Below are 23,034 nucleotides of genomic sequence, written 5' to 3' on the forward strand. Positions count from 1 at the left end.
TGAAGGATCGAACAGAGGATGTGTTGTCAAAGAAATCAAGTGGGTAAGAGAATCGACTCGGTAAGAGAATCGACTCGGTAAGAGAATCGACTCGGTAAGAGAATCGACTCAGTCTCTATGCATAAGAGCACAATGGGTCCTACTATGGCCGAGAAGAACCGTGCCACAGGACATAGAGACATCGAGACACACACACAGGGAGAGAGGGAGAGAGAAGGGGTGGAGGGTGTGTGTGTGTGTGTACTCCCACTCGAACCAGAACCCGTACCCATACAGGATATCTCGCGAATCTCGGTCGTCGATAGCTGCAGCTGCAGAGACCACCCACTCACCCACTCACCCACTCACCCACGCCAGGCCAGATACCAGACACCAGGCACCGACACGTCACACGAGCCAATCCAATCGATACTCTCCTAACCAAAAGACCAGACCTTGTGCCGTCCCATTTCCGCCGCAGACGTTTGAAATGCTTCAGCTTATGTCTACCTACCTACCTACCTACCTACAACACGGTCATCTCTTCATCCACAGCTAGTGTCTACCTACCTACCTACCACACGGTCATCTATCCATCCAAGGGCCTCATCTCTACAACATGGTAGTGGTTCTATGAACCTACATAATACCTAGGGTGACAACGACGGCAACAAAGGTCAAACAAAACAAATCACGACACTACACTATACTACACTACACTATACTCCGTCAATGGCGGTTCAATCTACAAAATAGCTTTGTGCAGCACACACCACGGCGAGACAGCAAAACATCACACCAGCACACCAGCACAACATCAAAACAGCAAAACAGCACACCAGCAGGACAGCACAACTGCAAAACAGCAACACAGCAGGATCCCCTGTATGTGTATGTGTATGTGTGTACATGTATGATATGACTACCCCTTCTTGATTGAATCCGGCATCGGCATCAGACTATCCGTACAGACACTATACCTATGCTGGACTTCAATTCTCAATGTGTGTAGTCCGTATGTGCGAACTACAGATACTGTACTTATGCTGGACTTCAATCCTCAATGTATGTACGGATACTCTGCATGTACATGTACGTGCTTGATGGTCCATGTCGACGTCGGGCATAAGTTGTCTACACTTGGATTTCCTGTCAGCTTGTCCATTGTCCACACTCGGATTTCCTGTCATTGGATTTCCTGTCAAAATGTACATAGTGGTAGTATTGGTAGTATATCAGATATCAGGACGCCATCCTATCCCGGTCTCCATCCTCTTTTCCTGTCCTGTCCTGTCCTATACCGTAAGATACCTCAACGGCCATACTATATATACACCCAGTCAGTCAGTCATTCATCCTGAGCTAGCTATTCAGCTATCCAGCTATCCAGCTATCCAGCATCCAGCCATCCAGCTATCCAGCCTTCGACCGTCTCATTCGTTGCTCTGTTCCGTCCGACCCGGTGATTTCATTGACTCCATCGCCCTTTCTGCTCCTGTTAGTATAGTCTAATTTTATTTCGTCCCTTTCTTTTCCTTTCCTTGCCCTTATAATCCTTGTCCTTCTATTCCCTTTCCCCTCTTAGCTCGTATCGTTCGCATCCACATCAAAGCTCAAGCTCGTGCAAACACCAATAGAGAAAATTACTCAAGTATGTCGTATTGTCGAGACATCGAGTCATGACTGGCGACTGGATCGATCCAAAAATAATCCAAAATCCGGGCGCCTTGACACTCAGAAATCCAATCCTAGACCCCGGTCGGTTTCGATACCTGATAGTGGTGACAGGCAACAATATAAAAATATGGCCGTGTTCCATGTCATAGTTGACAAATCGCACTCACTCATTGTACTCCCTGTGACACATCAAGGTCGGTCGCAGTCCCCGGCTGGAGATTCTGTCGGGATTTCGACTTTGAAGTTCGGCGAATATGCGCCTCCATCTCCTTCCCTTGCCTGCTATGCCGGTATCCAATTGGTTTGCTTCCTCTTCAATTACTTCATGTCGATCCCCGTGAAGGTCACCGTCGGCTCAGGAAATTCATACTCCCTGCTTGCTGCATGTTCAATAGACTGTCCGCTCGTTGAAACACGTCGCCCTTGAAAAATTGATCTCCGTAAGCACTCGCAGGTGTACTCGGTATGGGCGTGGACATCGGCACCGTCGCTTGCGCAGCCGGACCCAACACTGCAGATAAGGGCGTCGCTGGTAATGGTGCAGAGACCGGGCTGAGTCCATTAGCGCCAGCGTGGCCAGACACACCATTGCCGTTGCCATTGACATTGGCATTGCCATTGGCCGTATATTTCGTTGTCATGTTATTAACACTTGTAGCAGACCATGACCCTGGCACTGCCGGGATAGGCGCTACGGGAGGAGGAAAGGGACTGGGAAGTGAGTGGTTGCCCAATTGGGTTGTACCGTTGTACCCCGACATACTACTAATACCGTTGGAATAAGTGTTCCCATTCACGCCGGACTGCTGACCCAAGGTGGAATTAAACACGCTAGGAGGAGGCATGGCCGCGGTGGCGCTGTCGGTAAGGTACCTCCAGGGGCTCGTCTCAATCAGCCGGCCGGCTTCCCGGATTGCCTTTTGCACGGGGCGTAACATCGTGATAAGTTCCTGCGACAGCAAACGGAGAGATTTTGCTTCTCGCATGTCGGTAAGTAAGTCGATGAAGCCCATCAAGAAGGTCTTGCACAGGAGCCACAGCGAAGGATCGTTCCGTCCACTGGCGTTGGGGGCAACATGGACACTTGGATCCTTCAAGCGCATGTTGACAAGCCTGATTTGGAGCGCTTCGCTGACCTCGATGCTCAGTTTACACCGATACACAAGCGTAGACCACAGTTCGTGGACCGATTTGGGCTGGCGGTTTTCTTCGGCTGCTTCCAGACATCGGAGGAATTGTTGTTTGGCAATTGGTATAGTATGCAACGCCGCATCGTACGCACGCGTCAGAGCAAGGAAGATTTGCTCGAAGATGGCCTCCTCTTGAGTGTCAGTCAGACCGGTCGAAGGGTTCACTCGGGCCGCATAGGAAGCAGACGGTGGCAGGTTGAAACCTTCGCCAGAGTGAGGGGTGCTGGCAAGAGACAAGGAGCTGATGCCGTTCGTCAGCTGTGCGGTGCGTGAGCTTGACCTCGACCTCAAGCCAGCCGAGGATGCCGAGTTCATGGTGCCACTATTGGAAAACGTCGACGAGGTTCCCGTTGGAAATCCGCCATTCAGAGTGGTGCCGGTCAAGTGAATCGGAGTTGGGGGCCCACCCGTGTTGAGAGGTGGGACAGAGTTCGCTTCATGGACCGGGTTGGTTCCGACCACTGCATGTTGAAAGGCCGTGTCACTGCGCAATCTCCCGCCTGGTCTGGAAGGCCAATTCCTGTCTCGGGTGGGAGTGCTGGCCCGAGCAGGCTGCAAAGGAGTGCTGAACTCTTCCGGGATGGTCTGGATGGGATGCGTGTTCCCACTGGACATCTGTCTTCTATGACCGAGCCCTTGTTTCAACTTGACTTCCGCGCCAAAGCTCTGGATTGCGTTCCTGACCTCAGCCATGCTCCCGTACAGAAGAAGCATGAGCGTCCGGACATATCGGGCATCGATCCCGGCCACGATCTTTTTCACGTTATCCTGAAGTTGAGCCGTCACATGCGTGTAAGCCATGATACACGTCGCACAGTCCTGTCGGACCGTGGACTCGATGTTTTCAACGGCGTCTTCATCCTCCGGGTCGACCATGTCGGCTTGCTCCAGTGCCTCATTCAGACGATCCACATGCGTCGAGGCATTGAAGAAGGTGAACTCCAACGTACTTCGTCGGAACTCTTTCCCTCTGATCGCCGCGATGAGGCCGGAGATATGTGGGTGGACCTGATACAGAGCATACAGGATGCCTTTGGCACCTTCGATGACCGGGCTATTCCAGTCGTGCTCGACTTTGTGTTCAGGCAGGCTTGACAATCGTTTCACAAACGCAAGCCTGTGCCTTCTTGCATCCCGCGGACTGCTAGGGCTGGAAGAACTAGCCCCGCCGGGGGATGACAAAACACCGTTGCGCTTGAGAACGGAGCCATGACTGAACCCTCGGAGATGGCTGTTGCGATTCGCCTTGAGTTCGTCAATGCTGTCCAGGTCGGGTTTGTCTTTTCTCAGCATGCCCATCCTCTTATGGCGAGCCGCTGCCGACGCTTGCAACACACTCTCGCTGTTGCTTCGGTTCCTCTCATTACTGTGCTGGCTGAGGAGAGGTGCAACCCCAGGCCTCCGAAGGATGGTTTGGGTTCCTGAAGTCATGCGATAATGTGAACGCGTGGGTATGGGAGGTGCGTTTGGTTGGAGCGGTGACGATCGATTTCCCTCAGAGCCAGTGTCGAAACTACCGGTACTCGGTATGACGGGAAATCGGCTACTCAGCGCTCGTCTCAGAGGTCTCGGCGTTTCCATAGGGACCTCCTCGATATCGGGAGATGCTTCGGCGTCCACAACCACGGGGTGCGTCTCCCTCAGATACCGTTTGATCTCGGTTGTGATGGCCGTTTCTCTCTCATGATCCGTCATCTCTGAGAAAGAAACTTCCGACTCCTTCGTCTCCACAATCTTTTTCAGCTTGAACCGGAGAGGATTTTCCGCAATCTTCAATATCTGCAACTTGTTCAACTCGCACAGTTCCGTGGGCAAGTCTTCCACCCGGTTATGCACGATCGAGAACACCCGCAGAGACTTGAGGTTCCGTATATCACTCGAAATCCTGCGGACCTTGTTGCGACTGATATCCAGTATCTCCAACTGACCGAGTTTGTACACCCCTCGGGGAATCTCCCTGAATACATTGGAACGTATGTTGAGGTACCGTAGATGGGTACATTCGGCGAAGCGTAGAGGAATGTGCCAGATCTGGTTGTGTGACAGGGACAGTCTTTCCACTTCGGCCTTGATCAGGTCGACCACACTCTCGGGGAGTCTTGCAATGTTTGAGTGGCCCAGGTCAAGCGTGAGCTTGGGCTTGACCGCCTCGCTGACTGCTTCACCGCCGGCGAGTGCATGCTCCGTATCTTGTCTGGCGTCGGCGACCCTTTTTCTAAACAGTTCAGTGGTGTCCTCGAGGGACAACAAGGCCTGCTCGTTCCTCGGGTTTTGTACCGGCGGCCGGTCTTCCACGGGGGGAGAAGTGTCCACGGCTGGGGATGGGGTTGTTCGTTCACCGTTCGGCCTGGGGTTCTCGCTCGGAGCTCGAGGTCTTTCGGCGTCTTCAGGGCGAAAGGGTCGGCCTAGGCGTGTAGCGTCTGCAGGTCGAAGCATAGGCCGAGGATTTGCTAGCTGGGCAACGTCCGAATCCATCACGTCGAAGCTGCTCGTGTTCCGGAACCCCGAGGCAGATATGGTCTCAATGGCCAGCATCGAAAAGGAGAGTCACGCGGTGGAGTGGCCTGCGCATCCACAGCATAGTCGGCGGTGCAGCCGAGGTTTGGAAGGAGGAGGACGAGGAGGAAGAGGAAGATGTGGGCTTTGCACGTCGACGCTCGTCAGACCATTGCAGAGGCGTCTAGGTCCTGGATAAATCGATCGTTCGTCTCGTAGCTTGGCAGGTATCTCGGATTAGGAGCGCGAAGAGGGCTCGTGCAGAGGGGGGGTCGCAGCGGGTGGATCAGTCGTGGTCAAGGGGTAGGAGAGGCTTGACGAGGAATCCCGGAGGCAGAAGTGCGGCGGGTGACTAGAGTGGTCAACGGGTCTTAGATATCGAGATTGACGGAGCGGAAGTTGGAAGTTGGCAGTTAAAAGCCTCCCCTTGAGGCTCTCTTTTTTCTTCAATTCTGCAGAAATAACATTGAACGCGGGCGTGACAGGGTATTGCTGGGGTCATCACAAAGCCATGGGGTGGTAGGTGGCAGCAAAAGGATAGCTGGTCCAATGCTGGCTGGCGTGCGTAGATGGCGCGCGCCCTGGCAGGAGACAACCCGGAGTCATCGTGGCGCTGCTACGCTAGATCTGGACTAGATTTGTGGCTAAAGAGCTCCTAGCGTCCTTCAGACTGCTACTAGTAGTACTAATGCTTCGGATCCACGTGATCGGTACCTGGTGCCTCATGTTAGAGGCTTGGCAGTGGCTGACTACTCCGAGGCTAGTGGTGCAATTGGTAGATTTTGATACCTACCTATCAACACCATCATATCGTCTCTTCGTATCTGTCACAATCCATCTGAGGTTTCTGGAGCATTGCCATATACAGAGTAGAGTGGTGCGTGTCTCATCTGCACCTCTACTTGCTTCTGTCTTCCACCGATCTACTATGTACTAAGTAGTACTCTCTGTTCCGGATCCATGCAGGCCTCCATCCAAGATCCAGTGCTCGTTATCAACATTGTCATCCTGAACTCTTCTCCACACACTTTTCCTTGGGACCTGACCATCTGTGTCAGCGCTCTTGCCTTTCTCGGATCCCTCGGGAGCCTTCCACACGGGACGGATGAGCTTCCCAGTAGCCAGCAAAGGGTTGTTGCTGAAGGCGTCTTTGCCACCAAGACTAAGGTGTTGGTCTTGACTGTCGCCTTCGTCCTCATCATCCGTAGGCGCGGCCGACTCGTCTTTCTCGGCCGCTGTCGGTACTTTCCCGTGCCCGTATGTCTTGACCAGCTTCCCATTCTTGATACTCATGCTCATCACCGTCCTCTTCTTTTCCCATTCCGGACGGCTGGCCTCTTCCAGCTCCCGCAGGTACTTCTGCTGTTTCTTTAGTGCCGCAGCCCGCTGGACGGGACTCATCCACTGCGTGGCACCCGGTGTTAAACTCATATCGTAGTCTGCGGCTTCGTCATACACTCGCGTCCGTTGTGCGTTGTCCCGTTGAAATGCCAACAGCTTATCTCGATGCGCTCGAGCCCGAGAAGCCGCAGAGGACAACTCATCTCCAGAAGCACTGTCTGGTGTCGAACCACCAAAGACCGGCGTGCCCCTGCCTGATTGAGCTTGTGCAGCATTGTGGGCCGCCATTTTCTCGATCCCTCGTTCCTCCTTCAACGCCTTTATCATGTCGTTGACTTGGTCTTTGGTCAGTAACGGCGTGTCGCAGAACGAACAAGGCTGAAGTCCTTCCAAGGCACATATGATCTTTCCACAGTTGAGACAGTTTGGTGCGGTTGTAAATAGAGGATGTATTGAAGCGTTGCAATCGCATTTTCTCCTCTTGGTAGACAACGTCGGATTTGTAGCGAGCTCCAGAGCCGCGATGGCTGCTGTCAAGTCGGCCACGCTTGACGTAGTTGTCGTGGCACCGGCCTTGTTCGGTGTCGAGGTTCCAGACTGTGGTTGTGGGTGGGTGGCATGCACAGGCCTCTTGGACTGCTTCGCCCGCACATTTGCAAACCCGAAGTCAGATATCAGCTGCCCAGATGCGGATGGTGGTAGCTTCTGTGACGGTTTAGCTGGTGAAACGTCTCCAGACGGCAGGCCCGCGGTCTGGCTTTCTGTTAAAAACGGTGCTTGCCACGCCTCAGGTGTTTCTGAGAGAAGAGCGGCGCTGTGGTCGCGTGATGTTGGTCTCTGGGTTGAAGAATGGCTATCGTCCTCGTAGTGTTTTTTGTATCCACCAGCCACGTTGCCGTAGCCTTCAGGACGGCGTGCAGGACCTGTAGAGTGGAGAGGAGGCTTTGATTTCTTCGTTGATTTCTTCTTCGGAGGTGGGAAACCATCTTCGCCGCGTGAGACTGAGGATGGAGCCGGATCGGATGAGATATTTGCCCGTCTCGCGTTGAAGGACGAGATGAACTCCAGGGCTTGCGGTGAGTCGCCCAGTAGGTTCTTGAGATGATCGGCAGCTGCAGCCTTTGGAAGGCTCGATGTATACGTGATGATCTCCTTCAGCGAGCCGTCGTCGATGGGGAGCAGCCGTTGGAGCCGGGGCAGGGCCCACGGCTGGAGATCGCCACTCATGCCAGTAATGGTTGCGTCGGCAGGAGGGACAATCAAGCGTCGCTGAAGGGTCCCTTAGGTACTGTTCGCAATATGGACGGACGTCAGACCGGTCGATGACGGTTCAGGTGTTGGGTGAGCAGCAATTTGTCGATTTCTGAATGTGCCCAAATGTTGGTGGAGTCATCGACTGGCCCGTCTCGAATGTGAAATGGCAGCCTCATTGGACATGTCATATTATCTCATATACTGCAGGTGCTGCAATAATTCCATCTTATCTTCCAACGGGCCCACGACACGGCACGCTCGATTCCACGCATCAACGCATATTTAACGGGTCATGGTCGGTATTAAAGTGCTCATATTCTCGAATTGAATTTTATGGCGTCTCTCATAACAATACAAGGTGCTGAAGTTGACGCTCGTCAGGAAACAACACCTTCTACAACCATTAGATACCCATCTTTCTCACTGTGGTTCAGCATTGTGGGCGACCAAGGCAATCAGAGCAGCTCCAAGACCACTGCCGTCCTTTGCCAGGCCGATCCTGATCCGTTTCTCATTCTCCCCAATGCCTTTGATTTCCCGAAACGCCTCTCGGATGTAATCCTCGAATCCTGGGTAGTATTCGACCAAACTGCCATCGACCCCGATATCCACAATCTCGTCCTCCTCCAGCTTGTTCGTTGAGAGGATAATACCCCCCAGGGCAACCGCACTGAGTCTGGCGGCGCGTTTCCCAATGGCGTGAACGAGCGTCTTGACCGCTACACAGTCCTCCGTGGATGCCGCTTCAATCTTTAGTTCCTTTTCTAGGGTCTGCTTGGTGATTCGGAGGTGGTCGGACTGGTCTTCCTCGACGATAGAGAGTAAGGAGGTGTCGATACCCCACTGCTTGTGCAGGGGACTGTCTTCACCCACCGTGGTGGTGCTCCTAACATCATTGTCCAGGGACGATGCGTCCTTGAACAAGGCCACGCCTGCATCGGGATGCTCATGGAGGCTGAGCAAGGCCCGTCGCAGTATCTCTCCCAAGAACATCCCCGACACGCGCTTTTCGAACATCTGCAGCCCGGGGTTTACCGACTCTCGATCCAAGTCAATGTCATACTGCGTGCTTGGGAGGACGCGCAACCCGTTGTCGAAACTACCCCACTCAGTATTGATAATCATGAGCCCCGTGGACGGGTCGTAGTTGGTGATGCCGCCTTGCTCCTCGTCGATCGCCTTCATTTTCGTGACTCTCTCCAGTCTCTCGACATAGGCCCCGTTGGTGCCCGTGCCGAAAATGGCCCCAATCAACGTTTTGATCTTGCCGGGCGAGGTGTATGATCGAGCCATCAGGGTACCCACGGTGTCGTTGACAAGAGCTGCTACCCGTACGGGGAGTTTCAATGCATCGATTTCCTGCTGCAGCAGCTCACAGACATCCTTCCCGACGGCTTCTTCGATATCATAGCCTTTGGTCCATCGCATTAATTTGCCCTTGTTGATGCCAATCTGATTGACAGGGAAGCTGAAGGTGAAGCCTAAGTCGAAGAAGTCCTCGGCGGCAGGCACATTCTTGTGCTTCTCGAAATGGTCGCTATGGTGCGATTTCAGAAAACTTTCGATCTGTTTGGCAAGAAACGAAAACAGTTCGTGGGCAGTCTCCGCCTCCATCAAAGACCTTGGCACGGCCACTTTGGACTGCTGAAGGGAGAAGGAATGGTTCCCGTGCAGAGTGACCGAGCAAACTCGGAAGTTGGTGCCACCGAGGTCGACGGCCAGATATACACCCTAGAGCGGTCAGCCGAATCGCCAGATGGCGCTGTTGTCTCCCTACCTTTTCTGTGCCATTGGGGACCGAGGTGACGTAAGTTGGGATCTGGCTGAGTGTTGTTCCTTGTGCCTCTAGACCTTCTTGCATCTGCCGAATGAACTCTTTGACTCCCTTGTTCACCTCTTCGGCGGGGTATTCAAACTGTGCAACCATGCGTTTGGTCTCCGCCTCGAGCGCCATGTTGGTCGGGGCACTTGTGACGGGAAGGGAAAACAAAGACCTTGGCTTGCACTGTGTGCCGGGTTCTAGCTGTTCGAAGTACGCCTCTTGCCTATAGACACTGTCTCCGAAGGAGCTCAAATGATGTCGTGTCTGCTGAGTAGTCGGCGGGAGGTGCGGCGGGATGTCTCTTCGATGTGGGAAGAGCTGGGCGAGGAGGACGAGGAGGAGGATCACGCCCGAGGCAAGGTAGAGGAGAGGAATGCGAGGGTTTGGTGACAGTTTTGCTCGTGCCCTATATTGTTCAGTACCCGGAATCCCACCAAGAGTTCTCTGCCAAAGAGTAGTCTGCCGGACTTCTAGACGGGCAAATTGCTGAGAAGCCAGCTTTGCTTTCGTGCGGGAGGGGCAGCTCTACACACAATAAGGTAAGAATAAAATCATAAGGAGGGGCTGTACCAGTGGACAGCAGGTCAGGGAATGGTAGCCTATGCAGGTCCTTGGTTTCGTAGGCGACTGTGCACACCGGGATTGGGAGGAAGAGCTGGTAGAGGAGTTGGAGGTGATGATGTCGTATCGAGAGCTGTGTGTGACCTCGGTGGCTTGCTGGTGTGGATTCAAATTTTGACAAGCTCGCTACCTCTTTCGGTGGTCGGACCTCAGAAGTCTCCTGCCAGTCTCTATCTGTCAATCTGCTCGTCGACCCTGACAAAGTGCAGATGGAGGAGTCGCCCGTCAATCCGCCGGCCGTGTGGTCGCTCAGCGCAGGGAAGGCTTGAGGAAGCCTTAGCCACCATCGCCAGCAGAGAGCAGCTGAATTGAACTAAGAAGCCGACGCCAGATGGGTTCAAGTGGTTCCGCACTTGTCGATTGGAATGCTAACATTGTATTACTCGCCTGGCCCCCCTACCTGTCTTTGCGAGAGCTTTTCCCGGGTAACTACTACTAGGAAAAGACGCAGTGCGCCAACTCATCGTTCTCGCCTACTGAGATATTGAAGTCATCACCTGAACGCCGTCTGTTGTGCAAATTACTGCCGCGTCAAAAGAGCATCTCGTTCGAATCATCGTTGCTGGCCTCCATATCCATCATCTCATAGTCATCCAAGGTCTTTCTTCGTTTCACCTCGATCGTCCGGCCACCTGGGTTAGCCGCGTCGAACTCTGTCACCTCGACAGCGTGTCTACGGACTCCCCAGGAGAACCGTTTCAGAATATTGCCTCGACTGTGAAGTTTTGAGCTTGAATTGCGTGATCCGACGGCCGAAGAGGAGGAAGCGGACCGTATCGGTGAGAAAAATGACCGTCTTTCTGAAGTGGGCGTCGGTGGCTGGGTGTCGTCCCCCATGGGAGATGGGTTCTCCATGTTGTCCTGGAGCATAGGATCCTCGTTACTTTCTGGACCAATGTCACTGAGATCGATCCCCCATCCTGCCCCAAAGACTTTCATGTCGGGATCCATCTCATACATATTTCTCATTTCATGGACTTCTTCTTCTCCACGGAGAGCTACACTGGCTCGTCTCTTCCACATATACCACAACAAATGATCATCTCCGAGAACGTCGGCCAATGGTGCATTCGATGAGGAAGCGCCCTGCTGTGCCGACATAAGTATGGGCGTGCTGTCGCACTTGCTGTGCTCAATTGAACCGTACGCTGCGTCCCGAAGCTCTGGGGTCAGTTGTTGTTTGTGGAGGTCGACAAGAGAAGAGCAGATGCCAGTTCCTTGGGGTGTTGTATATTGAGGCCCAAGCACTTGTGATTCGAGTAACCCTTCGCTTGACAGACTCTCCTCTGACCAACGCCAGCCGGCCCTCTCACATAAGCTGTGCCCCTTCCCGTTGAGGTCGCATTGCTCAGCCAAAGAGACTTCTGATTCATGCTGCCTCAGCGGATGCGTGCGGATGATATGCTGGGCAAGCCAACGTGGTCCACCAATGACACCGGGCTGCCCGATTATGGGTGCCTCTTCTATAGGTTGTTCGAGAGTCATAAACGTTGACACGTCACTCGTTTGTGACATGCTGCCCGTTCGACCTCTGTTTCTGTCATGTGAATCCACTAAGCTGTCGGCTTCACAGTATCGATTGGACCTGGGATCTCCCATTTCTGCATCGCAAATGTCCATTGCTACTGCATTGTGCCTGCCGTCATTATCCTGATATGTGGCTATGGGCATGCAGCCTGGAAATCGATTAGCCTGTCTATCGAACTTGGCAGTGCAATCGAAAAGATCCTCCTCATCAGTGGACGGATAGCTTGAATGCTGGTGCAAGGAAAGATTCGAAATCTCGCAAAATGGATTTTCATCTTGCAGAGGCGCCCCATGATCTGTATGATCCGGAGGCTTTGTAAGTCTCCCAGAGGGATGACCCGTCATTGACGACCACAAAGGCCGCAGTCTTCGAGCAAGTTCGTGATTCTGCACGCCGCTGGCGATGGTCTCCCAGAGGTCCTTCTGCAACTCTGTCGTCGATTTGAATCCACCACATTCCTCTTTCTCTTGAGAGCAGGCTCCTTTCTGTCCAACGTGGCCATCAGGAGTCCGAGATCTTGAAGCTGCAAGGAAGGCGGTAAGAAATCTAGAGATGCCTGAGGTGAACTTGGCCTGGTCCTCGAACTTTTGCGTGTAATGGGGGGTGAAACTGGTGGGGGCGATGTCACAAAGTCGAAGTAGGTCTTGCTCAGACGACAGTCTGACTCCTGCGGCCAGTCGGGTTGGTCTAGGAGCAATACTGCTGCGAAATCCGGCATCAAACAATGCCATGAGTGTTACTTCGTCCAATGAAGTTGTCTTCGTAGGCTTCTGCAACCGTGGAACAAGAGAGTAGGCTTCCTCAACTCGGCAACCGGGGGACCCCGGTGTCAGTACAGGCGGGCGGCGGCCATGCTTCGGTTCTGTATGTCTCAATGCAGGGAGAAGGAAGGCCTCGACCTGTTTCTGTGGGGCTAGCAAGCCCAGATGAGTGCCATCTAACTCTTGGTTGTCCCTACGCACGCCAGGTGTCTTTTCTAGCTCTTCAGCCGACCGAACCGGGCCCGCGAAGTGCAGATGCAGGTGGATCGACCTCAGGATTTTGGGGGAGATACCATTGGGACATAATGCAGACGAACCATTGTGTCTTTGGGACTGGGTTAGATCAGTAACAATCTGACTCGGAGGGTCTGGCGTACACAAAGGTCAAAATCCACCCTCTGGTGGTGGCTCACCGATGGGTCCAGAGAGGCCTCGTAACCAAGCTGCTTCCACAACTTGACTCATCAGGATCAGTAAGGGTGAGATAAGACCGGTGAGACCTTTGACAGGCTTACATCAGCATTTTCGAGATTCTTTGCGATGGTGGTCTTGACATCTCTGCCAGCGAGTGGTGTCAGCTCTAGATCGTCAGCGAAGGAGACATGAAGCGATAGGCGGATGTTTCTGGCACGAGGAAACCAGGCATGCATGGGCTGAAGCAAATGGTGAGACTCTGCCGTAGCCGTAGAGGCTTGACCCTCCCTCCTACACAGTACCTCGATGTTGGCCCTCGTCCGCAGGCAGACACCAGATTTGCGGTGCACAAATGAGCTCTCTCCCAGCTGGAAGGAAGCTTCCTGCATGCTACTGGAGGACACAACGGCAGCTGACGAGACTCATGGCAGATGGGACATTATGAGAGGGTTGTGGATGATCTCGAACGAACAGCTAGCTGTGTAGTAGTAGTTTGCTGTGTACTCGACAACAGGAAGCCAGGCCGAGCTCGGAGCGGACTTTCGTTCCGCCGACCGCAGTTGCTCAATGGTGGGATCAGTACGGAGTATCGCACGCGATTTTATTTCAAAGCTTCAGCGACATGACTGGGCTTCTACTGGCATGATACTGCTGACTGCTACTGCAAGCCCTCAGAGCCCAACCTTCCATCTCCGTCTCCGTCCTCCGCAATGTCTCTAAGCCCGTTGCCTCGTGTGTTGCGGGCAAAAGCCCTGTGCCGAGCGCTGCCATCCCTCACCGTCAGCAAAAACGCAGCTCTTCGCGCGTTCCACTCGAGTCCAGATTGCCTTACCGACGGCGTTTACAAGGAGCTGACGGAAATGCGAGTTCGGACACCCTGGATAGAGGCGCTACGAAGGAAGAAACAAGGGGGAACCGACCCTGACGCATCAGACGTGGAACGTGTTAAGCCCGACCTGACCCCGAAGAAGATGTCGGATAGTTATGTCAGAGTTGTTCTGCCGTTGTCTGTCAGTGCTCCTAACGGTACAGCCGGTTGGCATGTTGGCTGATCCTATCACTGTAGCAAGATCCGTGGCTGCTTGACACCTATGCCAATTACACGGGGCAGATCCGTACGGGCAGTCTGCTCATGGACTTGGATGCGTTGGCTGGCGTCGTGGCGTACAAACATACCGGTGAGGGAGTGAGCAACGTGACGGCCGCCGTCGACCGTATCACCATCAAGAATCCCATTCGAGAGATCTGCGATCTGGAATTGAGTGGACAAGTCTCGTTTGCGACCGGCAGGAGTAGCATGGAGGTGACGCTTCAGATTGCCAAAGCGTCTCAGGAAGGCCAGCCAGTCGCGCCGGAGGACGTTTTCATGACTTGTGCCTTCACCATGGTGGCATTGGATCCGAAGACCAAAAAGCCGGTCAACATTGCGCCGTTGGAAGTCACTACCCCGGCTGAAAAGGCTTTGTTCGCCCAGGGCGAAGAGAATTATCGAAAGAAAAAGATGATGAAGTCTTCTCATATTCTGGCCAAAGCCCCTGATGCAGAAGAATCCGCGCTCATCCACAAGATGTGGACGGATTCGATGGCGTACCGGGATTCCCAAAATCCAAAGCACCAGCCGCCCAATGTGCAGGCCATGTCGAAGTCGACCATTCACAGCACGCAGATCATGCAGCCGCAGAACAGGAACCGCCACGACTTCATGATCTTCGGCGGTTTCCTGCTGAAAACCACCTTTGAGCTAGCCTTCACATGCGCCGCGTCGTTCTCGCACACGCGCCCTCGCTTCCTGAATCTCGACCCGAGCACGTTTGAGGAACCGGTCCCCGTAGGCTCGGTGCTGTACGTTTCAGCCAGCGTATCGTACACGGAGCCGGATCCCACGGGCGGAACCCGCATTCAAATCATGGTCCGCACGCACGTGAGACCGGTCGAGCATCAAGATAAAGAGAGGAAGTCCACTGGCACATTCTACTACACATTTTTCTCGCCCGACAACATCAGCGTCCTGCCCCAGACGTACGGTGGGTTCATGGAATGGGTGGCCGGGAGAAGGCGGGCGCAAAGCCTCGCCGCCACCCTCGAGGCCGACCAGCATCCTGTTCTTGCGAACTTGCACACCGACGCCCTGACCGAGTGAGGCCATGTGCTTTCTCTTCAGCAGCAAAGCCTTATCGCATCCATGTTCTTCCTCACCCTACTCACCTGATCTGCTGGTACAGTGGTCCTCCAACTATGTATGTGTCGACGCAAGTCGCCGGAGGATGATCTGGGGTGGGGTGGGGGTGGCCACGTTTCTCGGAGAGAGAAAGGCAGCTCAGGTTTGAAGCAGCACATTTCCGTCGTAGCTGTAGCTAACTCAGCAGCCCTGCTCACCCCAAATCCACAACGCCCGGAGCGGAGAGATCTCAGAACTCAGAACTCGCGCCGTGCCGACAAGGACGTGCTCTGCTCTGCTTCCCGTCGACCTAGGGCGCGGATCGAAATGTAGGTGTCGACAGACGGAGTACGGATTGCATGAATGGTAGTGGCATCCGCCTCGACTCTATTTAGGATGTATAGATGGCTCAACCGAGCTGTTACAGTCGACTTCCCTTCCTGCTGGGTCTTCAAGGATACCCGGGTACTATAGCACAGAGTAGTATCCGTATAGTATCACTATCTACAGTACACAGAGTAGTATCCGTATCCGTATAGTATTCTGTTTGGCCGGCATAACCTAATTCTAATTAGGTTTCATTTCGAGCTGGCTAGGTACTCTTTTCCTTTTCCCAGTTCATTGGCAATGATTGAAACCAGATCCCAGATCTTCGAGGTTCAATTCCGTTCGTTGTGTTGACAAACATCCATCAAAAGATCCTACACACCTGCAGGGTCGGCTCGTAATGGTCTGAATCTCGTTCGTCATCCATGTCGATCCGATTCTGATCCTGATCCGCGCACTTGGACCTTGCCGTCAGGACTCGGTATCGTATCGTGTCATTTCTTGCTAGCGTTGCGATCGGCCCAGTCTCACAGATTGGGATCAAAGTACAGATTGGGATTGAGATTGAGATTGAGATTGGACCCGAAACTGTTCGATCTGCTCAGATTCATCTTCTGCTATCGTCTCATATCATATCAGAGCCTTTGTGCGGTCGGTGGGATCCTCTCGCGTCAACCGAAGCCGGAAAATCGGGCGTCCGTCGAACCTTGGTTCTGTATACTCGCCTGGTCTGATAGCCAGCGCATTGTGTTGGTACACTTCGACCAGGGAGTCCCTGTCCCGGCCCCGTTTCGATTCAGCTCCTGCATCTGCCCCTGCTTCAGTTAATTTAGCCAAAACCTGCTCTCTCAGCAGCGTCTTCGTCTTCTGCATCGACTGGGCTCCGGTGCGGTGTAGTGCAGTGCAGAGAAGGGAAACAAAGGAAATGCCCTGTTCGCCAATGATAAGGTTTCTCCAATCACTCTTGCTGCTTCGTATGATGTTGCTCGAGACCAGACGTACGAGGATCTGTGTTTGGGATAGATCTTGTCGACGTGTCTGGAGCGAATAATCTGACCAAGCTAGACGCAGATGGCCGCAGATTGGTCCCAAGGTTGTTGTGCTGTACACATGTGTAATGCCGGGGCCCTTTCAGCCGTTCAGACGGTCGATAGTTGTCAAATAGACCACTATTGGCACAATTCCGCGAACCTTTGTGTTCTGTGTCCGTGGGTCGGGGTGGGCGGGTGTGTGTATCTCAATCGTCGTCATACCGGCGACTGTGTCGATGTCTCTGCCGGTCCGGGCCACGACTCTCTCTCCGCCTCCTCCGTCGTCTATCGTCATCTGTATCCGGTAGACCATCTGGATCCAGTTTCACTCCACTCCGTCGCCCGTTCTGTGCCGGGAGTTCGCCAGCCCCGGTCATTTCTGGCGGCACGCTATCGTGTCTACGCGACCTCCTCTTTTCCTTCGGGGCCGACGGCGGCCTCAGATTGGATATGTAGTCATACACCCTGGGGCTCCGTTGGAGAAGAACCAGTTCGGTCTCGGACAGACGCGCCTCCGGGATCTTGTCTTGCCCGCCTTTGCGCTTCGTGCTGCGGTCTGTCCACACCACAAGCAGTCCGTTCGCGTTGCCACCTTCACTGGGCGGGACGAATTCGGAATCGAACGTCCAGTCGCGCAAAGCAGGCGGATCGTACGCCCCCCGATCCTGGGCTCCAGGCCCTTGAAGACCCAGACGACTCCGGACGCTGGCGTGGATGTACTCGTTGGTGTTTCTCAGTCTCTTGCTCATCGGCCGGCCCGTGTACGGGTCGGTGCGGTAGTAGTTGCCTGGCGTTCGTATCTTGGAGCCGGCTAGGCTGTAGAAGCCCTTGAAAGAGTTGTAAAGCTCGCCGAAACTCCACCATCTCGTCTTCTGGCCCGTCGACTTGTAATACGCGCGGTTCTCTTCCCACAGACTCATGAGAAAGTTTGGCCGGAAATCCAAAAACGGCTCGAGTTTGGAGATCATCCAAGCGAGCGTGATGTTGGCCAGTTCCTGGTCGTCATACCCACCGCCCACGTTGCTGTGCACGCCGGGAAACCACACCTGCACCAGGTTCGTCCGGTCGTTGTCGCGCCGTTCCCACACAGCGGGCGAGAAAGGAGCGCGCCGCTCATCCAGTGCCAGGGCTTGGAATGCGTTTTCTATGCACGGGTGTAGCCGGGTGTCGTAGAAGTCATAGTTGTGCATGTTTGGGCTGGATAAGTGAAGAGACTCCATCCATCCCAGGCGCGGTATGCCTAGACTGCCGACAGTGTCCCAGCAAGCTATGGCCTTGATGGGCACGTTGAGGGTGGTCAACCCGCGCCTCGCAAGCTCGTGCACATAGTGCTGGTCAAATGGCCCCTTCTCGGGAAACGGCACACTGGGGAATTTGGACACGTATCGCTCGTCGTAGCGGTGTTGCCAGTCTTCAAAGATCTCGTTGAAACTTGGCAGGCCGGCTCGGGTGAGAAGTCCCAACGCCCCGATCATGCCACCGATGCTTCGCGCCGTGAATGCCCCCCGACTGAAGCCGATGAGGAATATCTCGTCCCCGGTTCTCCAGTTGATGGCCAGGTAAGTGTATGCTTCGCGCATGTTCTCCTTCAGCCCGAGCCCTGTGGCACCTCCCACCGCTCGCGCCGCTGGCCCACCAGATGTGCCCACTCCCGCCTGGTAGTTGACGATTTGGGGGATCCCATCTCTTGACGTGTCTTTAATCGCCCAGCCTATTCGCGACACGTTGGATGGCGGTTGTTTTTGACCGTTCATCAATCCATTGTCAGAGTCAAGCCAGGTGCCGTCGCATGTGACAATGAGTCTCTTGCGCGGCCCGGCGATAGGTCGCTCAAGTGTCCCGGGCATCGGACCAGCAGTCGAGCTCAACGGGGGCGGCTCGATCCGTGAGTGCGGTCGACTTGGTGCTGCGCTGAGAGGTGGGGGAAGCACGCCTGATCCGTGCATGCTGGGAGGATAACCCGGGGGTGGAGCGGGAGGTGCAAGGCCACTGGCGACAGAGGAACGCGGTACGGGAGGGCGCGACATTGTGAAGAAGTGTCCACGTCTGTGTCCGTGCGTATCCCAGAGGATGTTTCTATCGGTACGTGTTCAGCATGCCACCTGGTCGGTCAGCTCAAGGCGGATAGCCTCAGACAAGACCGCCGTCGTCGTCGAGAGGAAATCCGATGTCGCGACAGGGCTTCCATCGACTTGGGCGCAGATCTGACCCGAGTCAATGCCTGGACAGACACGCACAGATTAGAGGCTGAGAGAGGAGAGAGGAGAAATGGGCGACGACGGTTGTAGTAGCAAGAGGTGAAGGTGAAGGATGGTGCAGTTAGTTCGCTGCGAGACAGACATGCGATGCAATCTAAACAGAGAAAGCAGCGCAGCGCATCTTGTGACTGCGCCCCACCAACAACCAGCCTCCTCGGCAGCAGTACGTACATTACAGAGTACGCAGTATCCGTATGGAGTACGCACCTACGTTTCAAACTGTAAGGCTGGCATCAGTTCATGCAGATGGCTGGTGTTGCCCAGAGCCCACTACCGCTATTATCGACCCTAAGGCAACGCTTGCCTGTTGCTCCTCCTCGTCCTACCAATCCCCAAAGCCCGTCGCCCCCAGCCTGCCCCCGACTCGGCGACGTGCGGATGGGACATGGATGATCGCGATCCCTCCATTTGGCCTTACCCCGAGCCCACCCCGCCAGTTCCCCTCCAGTGTCCAGCGTCCAGCGTCCGTCCGCCTGTTCCCTTGTCCGCCTTCATGGCGAGTAGGTGATGAAGAGCCCGATGGGACACGGATTGAAATCTTGGAACCACGCCAAATTGCTGTCGGAGCTACTCATCGTTATGCTCATCCTCCCCGGCACGCAGAGGGTGGTCCCGATCGTGTACGCGTGCCCTGGTTGCATGCTGATGGCTTTGGGGAAGCCGTGAACGTACGCCGGGAGCGGTCGATTGTTGAAGGTGGTGTTGCCCTCGACTGCGCCGTCACCAAGAGGCGACGTGGAGAAGCTATAGGTCCCAAAGCCCCGAAGCTGGAAGTACGAAGTGTTCAGCTGGTCCAGGAACGGGAAGAAGAATTGGAAGCAACAGGTCTGACCCGTTCGACTCGGCGGAATGTCAAAGTTGAAGATCTCAGATATGTCTCCAGCCGTGACGAAGGGAGTCAGGGTATTTGGGTATGCAGTACTGGGGTTGCTGGACGAGATTGGGATAATTAGGTGCGGAAATTCGAAGTCTGGGGCCGCAGGGAGATTTCCAGGGCATGAGTCTGCCGCGGAAGAGACCTTGTTGTTCGCGTCAATGTCGGCCTCCAGAGTCGCGAGAGCAGACAGTCCATGCAGGGAAATAGCTAGCAAGAGGAATGGTAGATACATGTCTGATCATGGAGTCAACGAGCGTCGCTGAGGTCAATGAAGGACTCCCAAAGGCCTTCCGCGTCAGCTAGAGGTTCCAAAAAGAAAGTCAAAACACAAGCTGAGGAGTCCACAAGACGGAGTGAGAAAATCAGCGTTTTAGATATGTCTATTGCTGGAGGAGGCAGGGACAATGCGAGGCAAGAACCGTCGCACGGACAGCCCATACCGGACGAGCAGGTGCTATTCAAAGATTTGGAAGGGATTCCTCCATTGTGGCTACTGCAACGGTGATGGGTCCAAGGGAACCAGGCGACACTTCTGGACCAGTCCCGGAAGGAGCATGCGCTTCCCGCGAAGTTGTCAAAATCAATGAATTCTTTGCAAGTGGTGACGCCCTACCTGCATTCCGATTGCCCCGTGTGTATCCGTACACAGCCCTCCCAGCTTAAATGGTGGAGAGAATCAGTGAGTTGGGTCAAGCCGAAGGGAAATCCCCCAGGTTATGCAGACTGATATCCATTCGCTCTCGCACATCAGGGCTGTCGTGCTCGTGCTCGTGCTCAGCTCCAGACTCCCGCTGCGCAAGATCTGACCCGTCACCCTGGTCAGAAGGTTTGCGCGAGTTGCCGTTGACGGCTGGGACCACCTGGCCATGGTGGTTGACCACAGCCCCATTGGTAGCCAGCCGGATCTGGTCTTCTCCTGCCACACCTTGGGCAACGGCCTGTCTCGCCTGGTCTATGACTTTCATCTTGCGAGTCTGTCCTCTGACGCGCTCCAGGTGTTCAAAGTAATCATCGTCGACCGGCGTGACGTATTTGCCGCAAAACACGCCCACCTCGAAGTCCTTGGGGGCATCCCGGCTGTTGGCCTCCTTTGCAGCGTCGAGACAGGCCGCTTTCAAATCGTCTAGTGTTTGGTAGACCACACTGTCGGCTCCGATGTGCTGGGCGACGGCCTCGGCCCCATGGTAGTTGTGTGCAACCAACTCGAGAGGAGATGCCAAATCAATTCCGTAGATGTGGGCATGGGCGATTGGAGGAGCACAACTGGCAAAGTGCACCTTTTTGGCACCAGCCTCTCGGGCCATGGTCACAATCTCCCGGCTGGTTGTACCTCTCACGATGCTGTCATCCACCAGCAGAACGTTGCGATCTTTGAACTCCATGGCCATGGCATTCAGCTTCCGCCTGACGCCCCTCTGTCGGGCCTTCTGTTCAGGCATGATGAAGGTGCGGAAAACGTATCGATTCTTGACAAATCCCTGGCAGTACTCTTTGTCCAGTGCCTGGGCCACGACAGACGCTGAAGTGACTGAGGTTTCTGGAATTGGAATTACCACATCAATCTCCTTCAAATCCTGCGGACTGAGCACGCGTTTGACCTGTTCAGCCAGCCTTGCCCCCATGTGCTGTCGACTACGGTGGACACTGATTCCGTCCAGGACTGAGTCTGGACGGGCAAAGTACACGTACTCAAAGATGTCGGGAGCGTACGCCTTGCGCGCTTGAACCTGGCGGAAGTGCGGTTCATGACCCTTCTGGATGATGACGGCCTCGCCTGGCAGGACGTCACGGATCACATCGAATCCCAACTGTGCCAGTGCGACGGACTCTGAAGCCATCATGTAGTCCTTTCCTGGGCCATCGGCCGAGTCGCGGGATCCCAGCACCAGAGGACGGATGCCAAAGGCGTCTCGAAACCCGATCAGACCGTAGCCTGCGATCATGGCAGTACATGCCCAACCGCCTTTACATCGCTCGTACATTCTGCCCAGGGCGGCAAAGACGTCATCGTCGTTCACACGAGCTTTACCAGTTTCGTTCAGCTCATTGGCGAAACTGTTCAGCATGAGCTCACTGTCACTGTCGGTGTTGATGTGTCTATGTGCCTCCAGATCCAGATGTCGTTTTAATTCGGGAGCGTTGATCAGGTTGCCGTTGTGTGCCAGACAGATTCCATAGGGGCTGTTGACGTAGAATGGCTGGGCTTCGGCATTGGCACTACTGCCTGCGGTGGGATATCTCAGATGACCCAGGCCCATGAAGCCAGGCAGGTCGACGACTCTTGCGCCCTCATGGAATACCTTGGCGGCCATGCCATTTCCCTTGCACTGGTATATTCTTCCTCCTGTTGCACATGTGGCAATCCCACACGCATCTTGTCCACGGTGCTGCAGAAGATACAGGGCTTCATGGAGGTCGATGGCGGCCGACGTGGCCGACGTGTTGGCGAGGATCAAAGCAAGAATGCCACACATCTTGAGTCGGGGTCGAAGAGCTCTGCACCGAAGGGTCAGCCAAACACTTTCTTCAAATTTCTCGCACGTTTGTTCGCGCCAAATGCTGTCCGATCAGACCCGATTTTTTCAACAAGATTTTTCTGAAGTCTAACATCTTTAATCAAGTATGGGGATCATCCTGTGGGAAAGAAGGCCGGGGACGCGTAACGCACCTAGATGATCATGACAAGAGGGTTGGACCTCGTTCGAAGGAGTCGATGGCTGGGAGCACGCGACAAAGATTGAATCTAGGATGGGCGAAGACTCAAGGACTAGTTCGCTTCGGACCGAGGGGCAGTGGGTATGAAGGCGATGCGACAGGCCTGAACCTGAAGTTGAAGGACCGCACGACGAGGTGGGCGGGAGCACTGGGGGGGCTGCGACAGCTGGAAAGTCCGGACAGACGACATGGTGTTAAATTTTTAGGAAGACAACAGCAGTTCAGAATGCAATGGAGGATTTCTCTGGACGGCGGCGGCGGCGGCGGCGAGGAGCAAGCAAGCGTCCCGGCAAGGCACGCATGGTCACCAAAGATTTAGGAGGCCCATTGCTTTGCCCGCATTTCTGTGCCTGCTGGTTGGTGGATGGTTGTGCAGTTTTGCGATGCGGAAAATCTCTCTCTGGCCACACCCGTGACCCGAGACCTGAGTCACGGGGATTTCTCCCGACCGTACTCCGTGCGACTAACTCCGTCCTCCGCTTTATCGCTTATCGCGTATCGGGCAAGCATTAGAGGCTCGGCGGCGACAGAGAGGAAGGTGGAGCGAACGGAAGGTAGAGCGAGCTGTCTGAACCCCCTTTTCTC

The 23,034-nt window shown here is 54.5% G+C and overlaps 8 protein-coding genes across 8 annotated transcripts; 1 reads left to right on the forward strand and 7 right to left on the reverse strand.

Moving 5' to 3' along the window:
* Positions 1-2,000: 2,000 nt before the first annotated feature.
* Positions 2,001-5,381, reverse strand: A1O3_07202 (uncharacterized protein; the record flags this gene model as incomplete). Its single annotated transcript, XM_007737312.1, has 1 exon — positions 2,001-5,381. One exon carries the CDS (start codon positions 5,379-5,381, stop codon positions 2,001-2,003), a length of 3,381 nt encoding a protein of 1,126 aa, XP_007735502.1.
* Positions 5,382-6,275: 894 nt separating this feature from the next.
* A1O3_07203 (uncharacterized protein) lies at positions 6,276-7,910 on the reverse strand (the record flags this gene model as incomplete). The annotated part of the gene is made up of 1 exon (XM_007737313.1): positions 6,276-7,910. The coding sequence occupies one exon, from the start codon at positions 7,908-7,910 to the stop codon at positions 6,276-6,278; it is 1,635 nt and encodes a 544-aa protein (XP_007735503.1).
* Positions 7,911-8,357: 447 nt separating this feature from the next.
* On the reverse strand, positions 8,358-9,891 carry A1O3_07204 (glucokinase; the record flags this gene model as incomplete). Its single annotated transcript, XM_007737314.1, has 2 exons — positions 8,358-9,668; positions 9,715-9,891. 2 exons carry the CDS (start codon positions 9,889-9,891, stop codon positions 8,358-8,360), a joined length of 1,488 nt encoding a protein of 495 aa, XP_007735504.1.
* A 1,020-nt stretch (positions 9,892-10,911) lies between these two features.
* A1O3_07205 (uncharacterized protein) lies at positions 10,912-12,639 on the reverse strand (the record flags this gene model as incomplete). The annotated part of the gene is made up of 1 exon (XM_007737315.1): positions 10,912-12,639. The coding sequence occupies one exon, from the start codon at positions 12,637-12,639 to the stop codon at positions 10,912-10,914; it is 1,728 nt and encodes a 575-aa protein (XP_007735505.1).
* A 1,154-nt stretch (positions 12,640-13,793) lies between these two features.
* On the forward strand, positions 13,794-15,223 carry A1O3_07206 (uncharacterized protein; the record flags this gene model as incomplete). Its single annotated transcript, XM_007737316.1, has 2 exons — positions 13,794-14,093; positions 14,150-15,223. The coding sequence occupies 2 exons, from the start codon at positions 13,794-13,796 to the stop codon at positions 15,221-15,223; spliced, it is 1,374 nt and encodes a 457-aa protein (XP_007735506.1).
* A 1,582-nt stretch (positions 15,224-16,805) lies between these two features.
* Positions 16,806-18,626, reverse strand: A1O3_07207 (uncharacterized protein; the record flags this gene model as incomplete). The annotated part of the gene is made up of 1 exon (XM_007737317.1): positions 16,806-18,626. One exon carries the CDS (start codon positions 18,624-18,626, stop codon positions 16,806-16,808), a length of 1,821 nt encoding a protein of 606 aa, XP_007735507.1.
* Positions 18,627-19,348: 722 nt separating this feature from the next.
* Positions 19,349-19,966, reverse strand: A1O3_07208 (uncharacterized protein; the record flags this gene model as incomplete). Its single annotated transcript, XM_007737318.1, has 1 exon — positions 19,349-19,966. The coding sequence occupies one exon, from the start codon at positions 19,964-19,966 to the stop codon at positions 19,349-19,351; it is 618 nt and encodes a 205-aa protein (XP_007735508.1).
* A 457-nt stretch (positions 19,967-20,423) lies between these two features.
* On the reverse strand, positions 20,424-22,208 carry A1O3_07209 (amidophosphoribosyltransferase; the record flags this gene model as incomplete). The annotated part of the gene is made up of 1 exon (XM_007737319.1): positions 20,424-22,208. The coding sequence occupies one exon, from the start codon at positions 22,206-22,208 to the stop codon at positions 20,424-20,426; it is 1,785 nt and encodes a 594-aa protein (XP_007735509.1).
* Positions 22,209-23,034: the final 826 nt, after the last annotated feature.

The sequence above is a fragment of the Capronia epimyces genome (assembly GCF_000585565.1).
Source record: "Capronia epimyces CBS 606.96 chromosome Unknown aczIQ-supercont1.6, whole genome shotgun sequence".
Classification (NCBI taxonomy): Eukaryota; Fungi; Ascomycota; class Eurotiomycetes; order Chaetothyriales; family Herpotrichiellaceae; genus Capronia; species Capronia epimyces.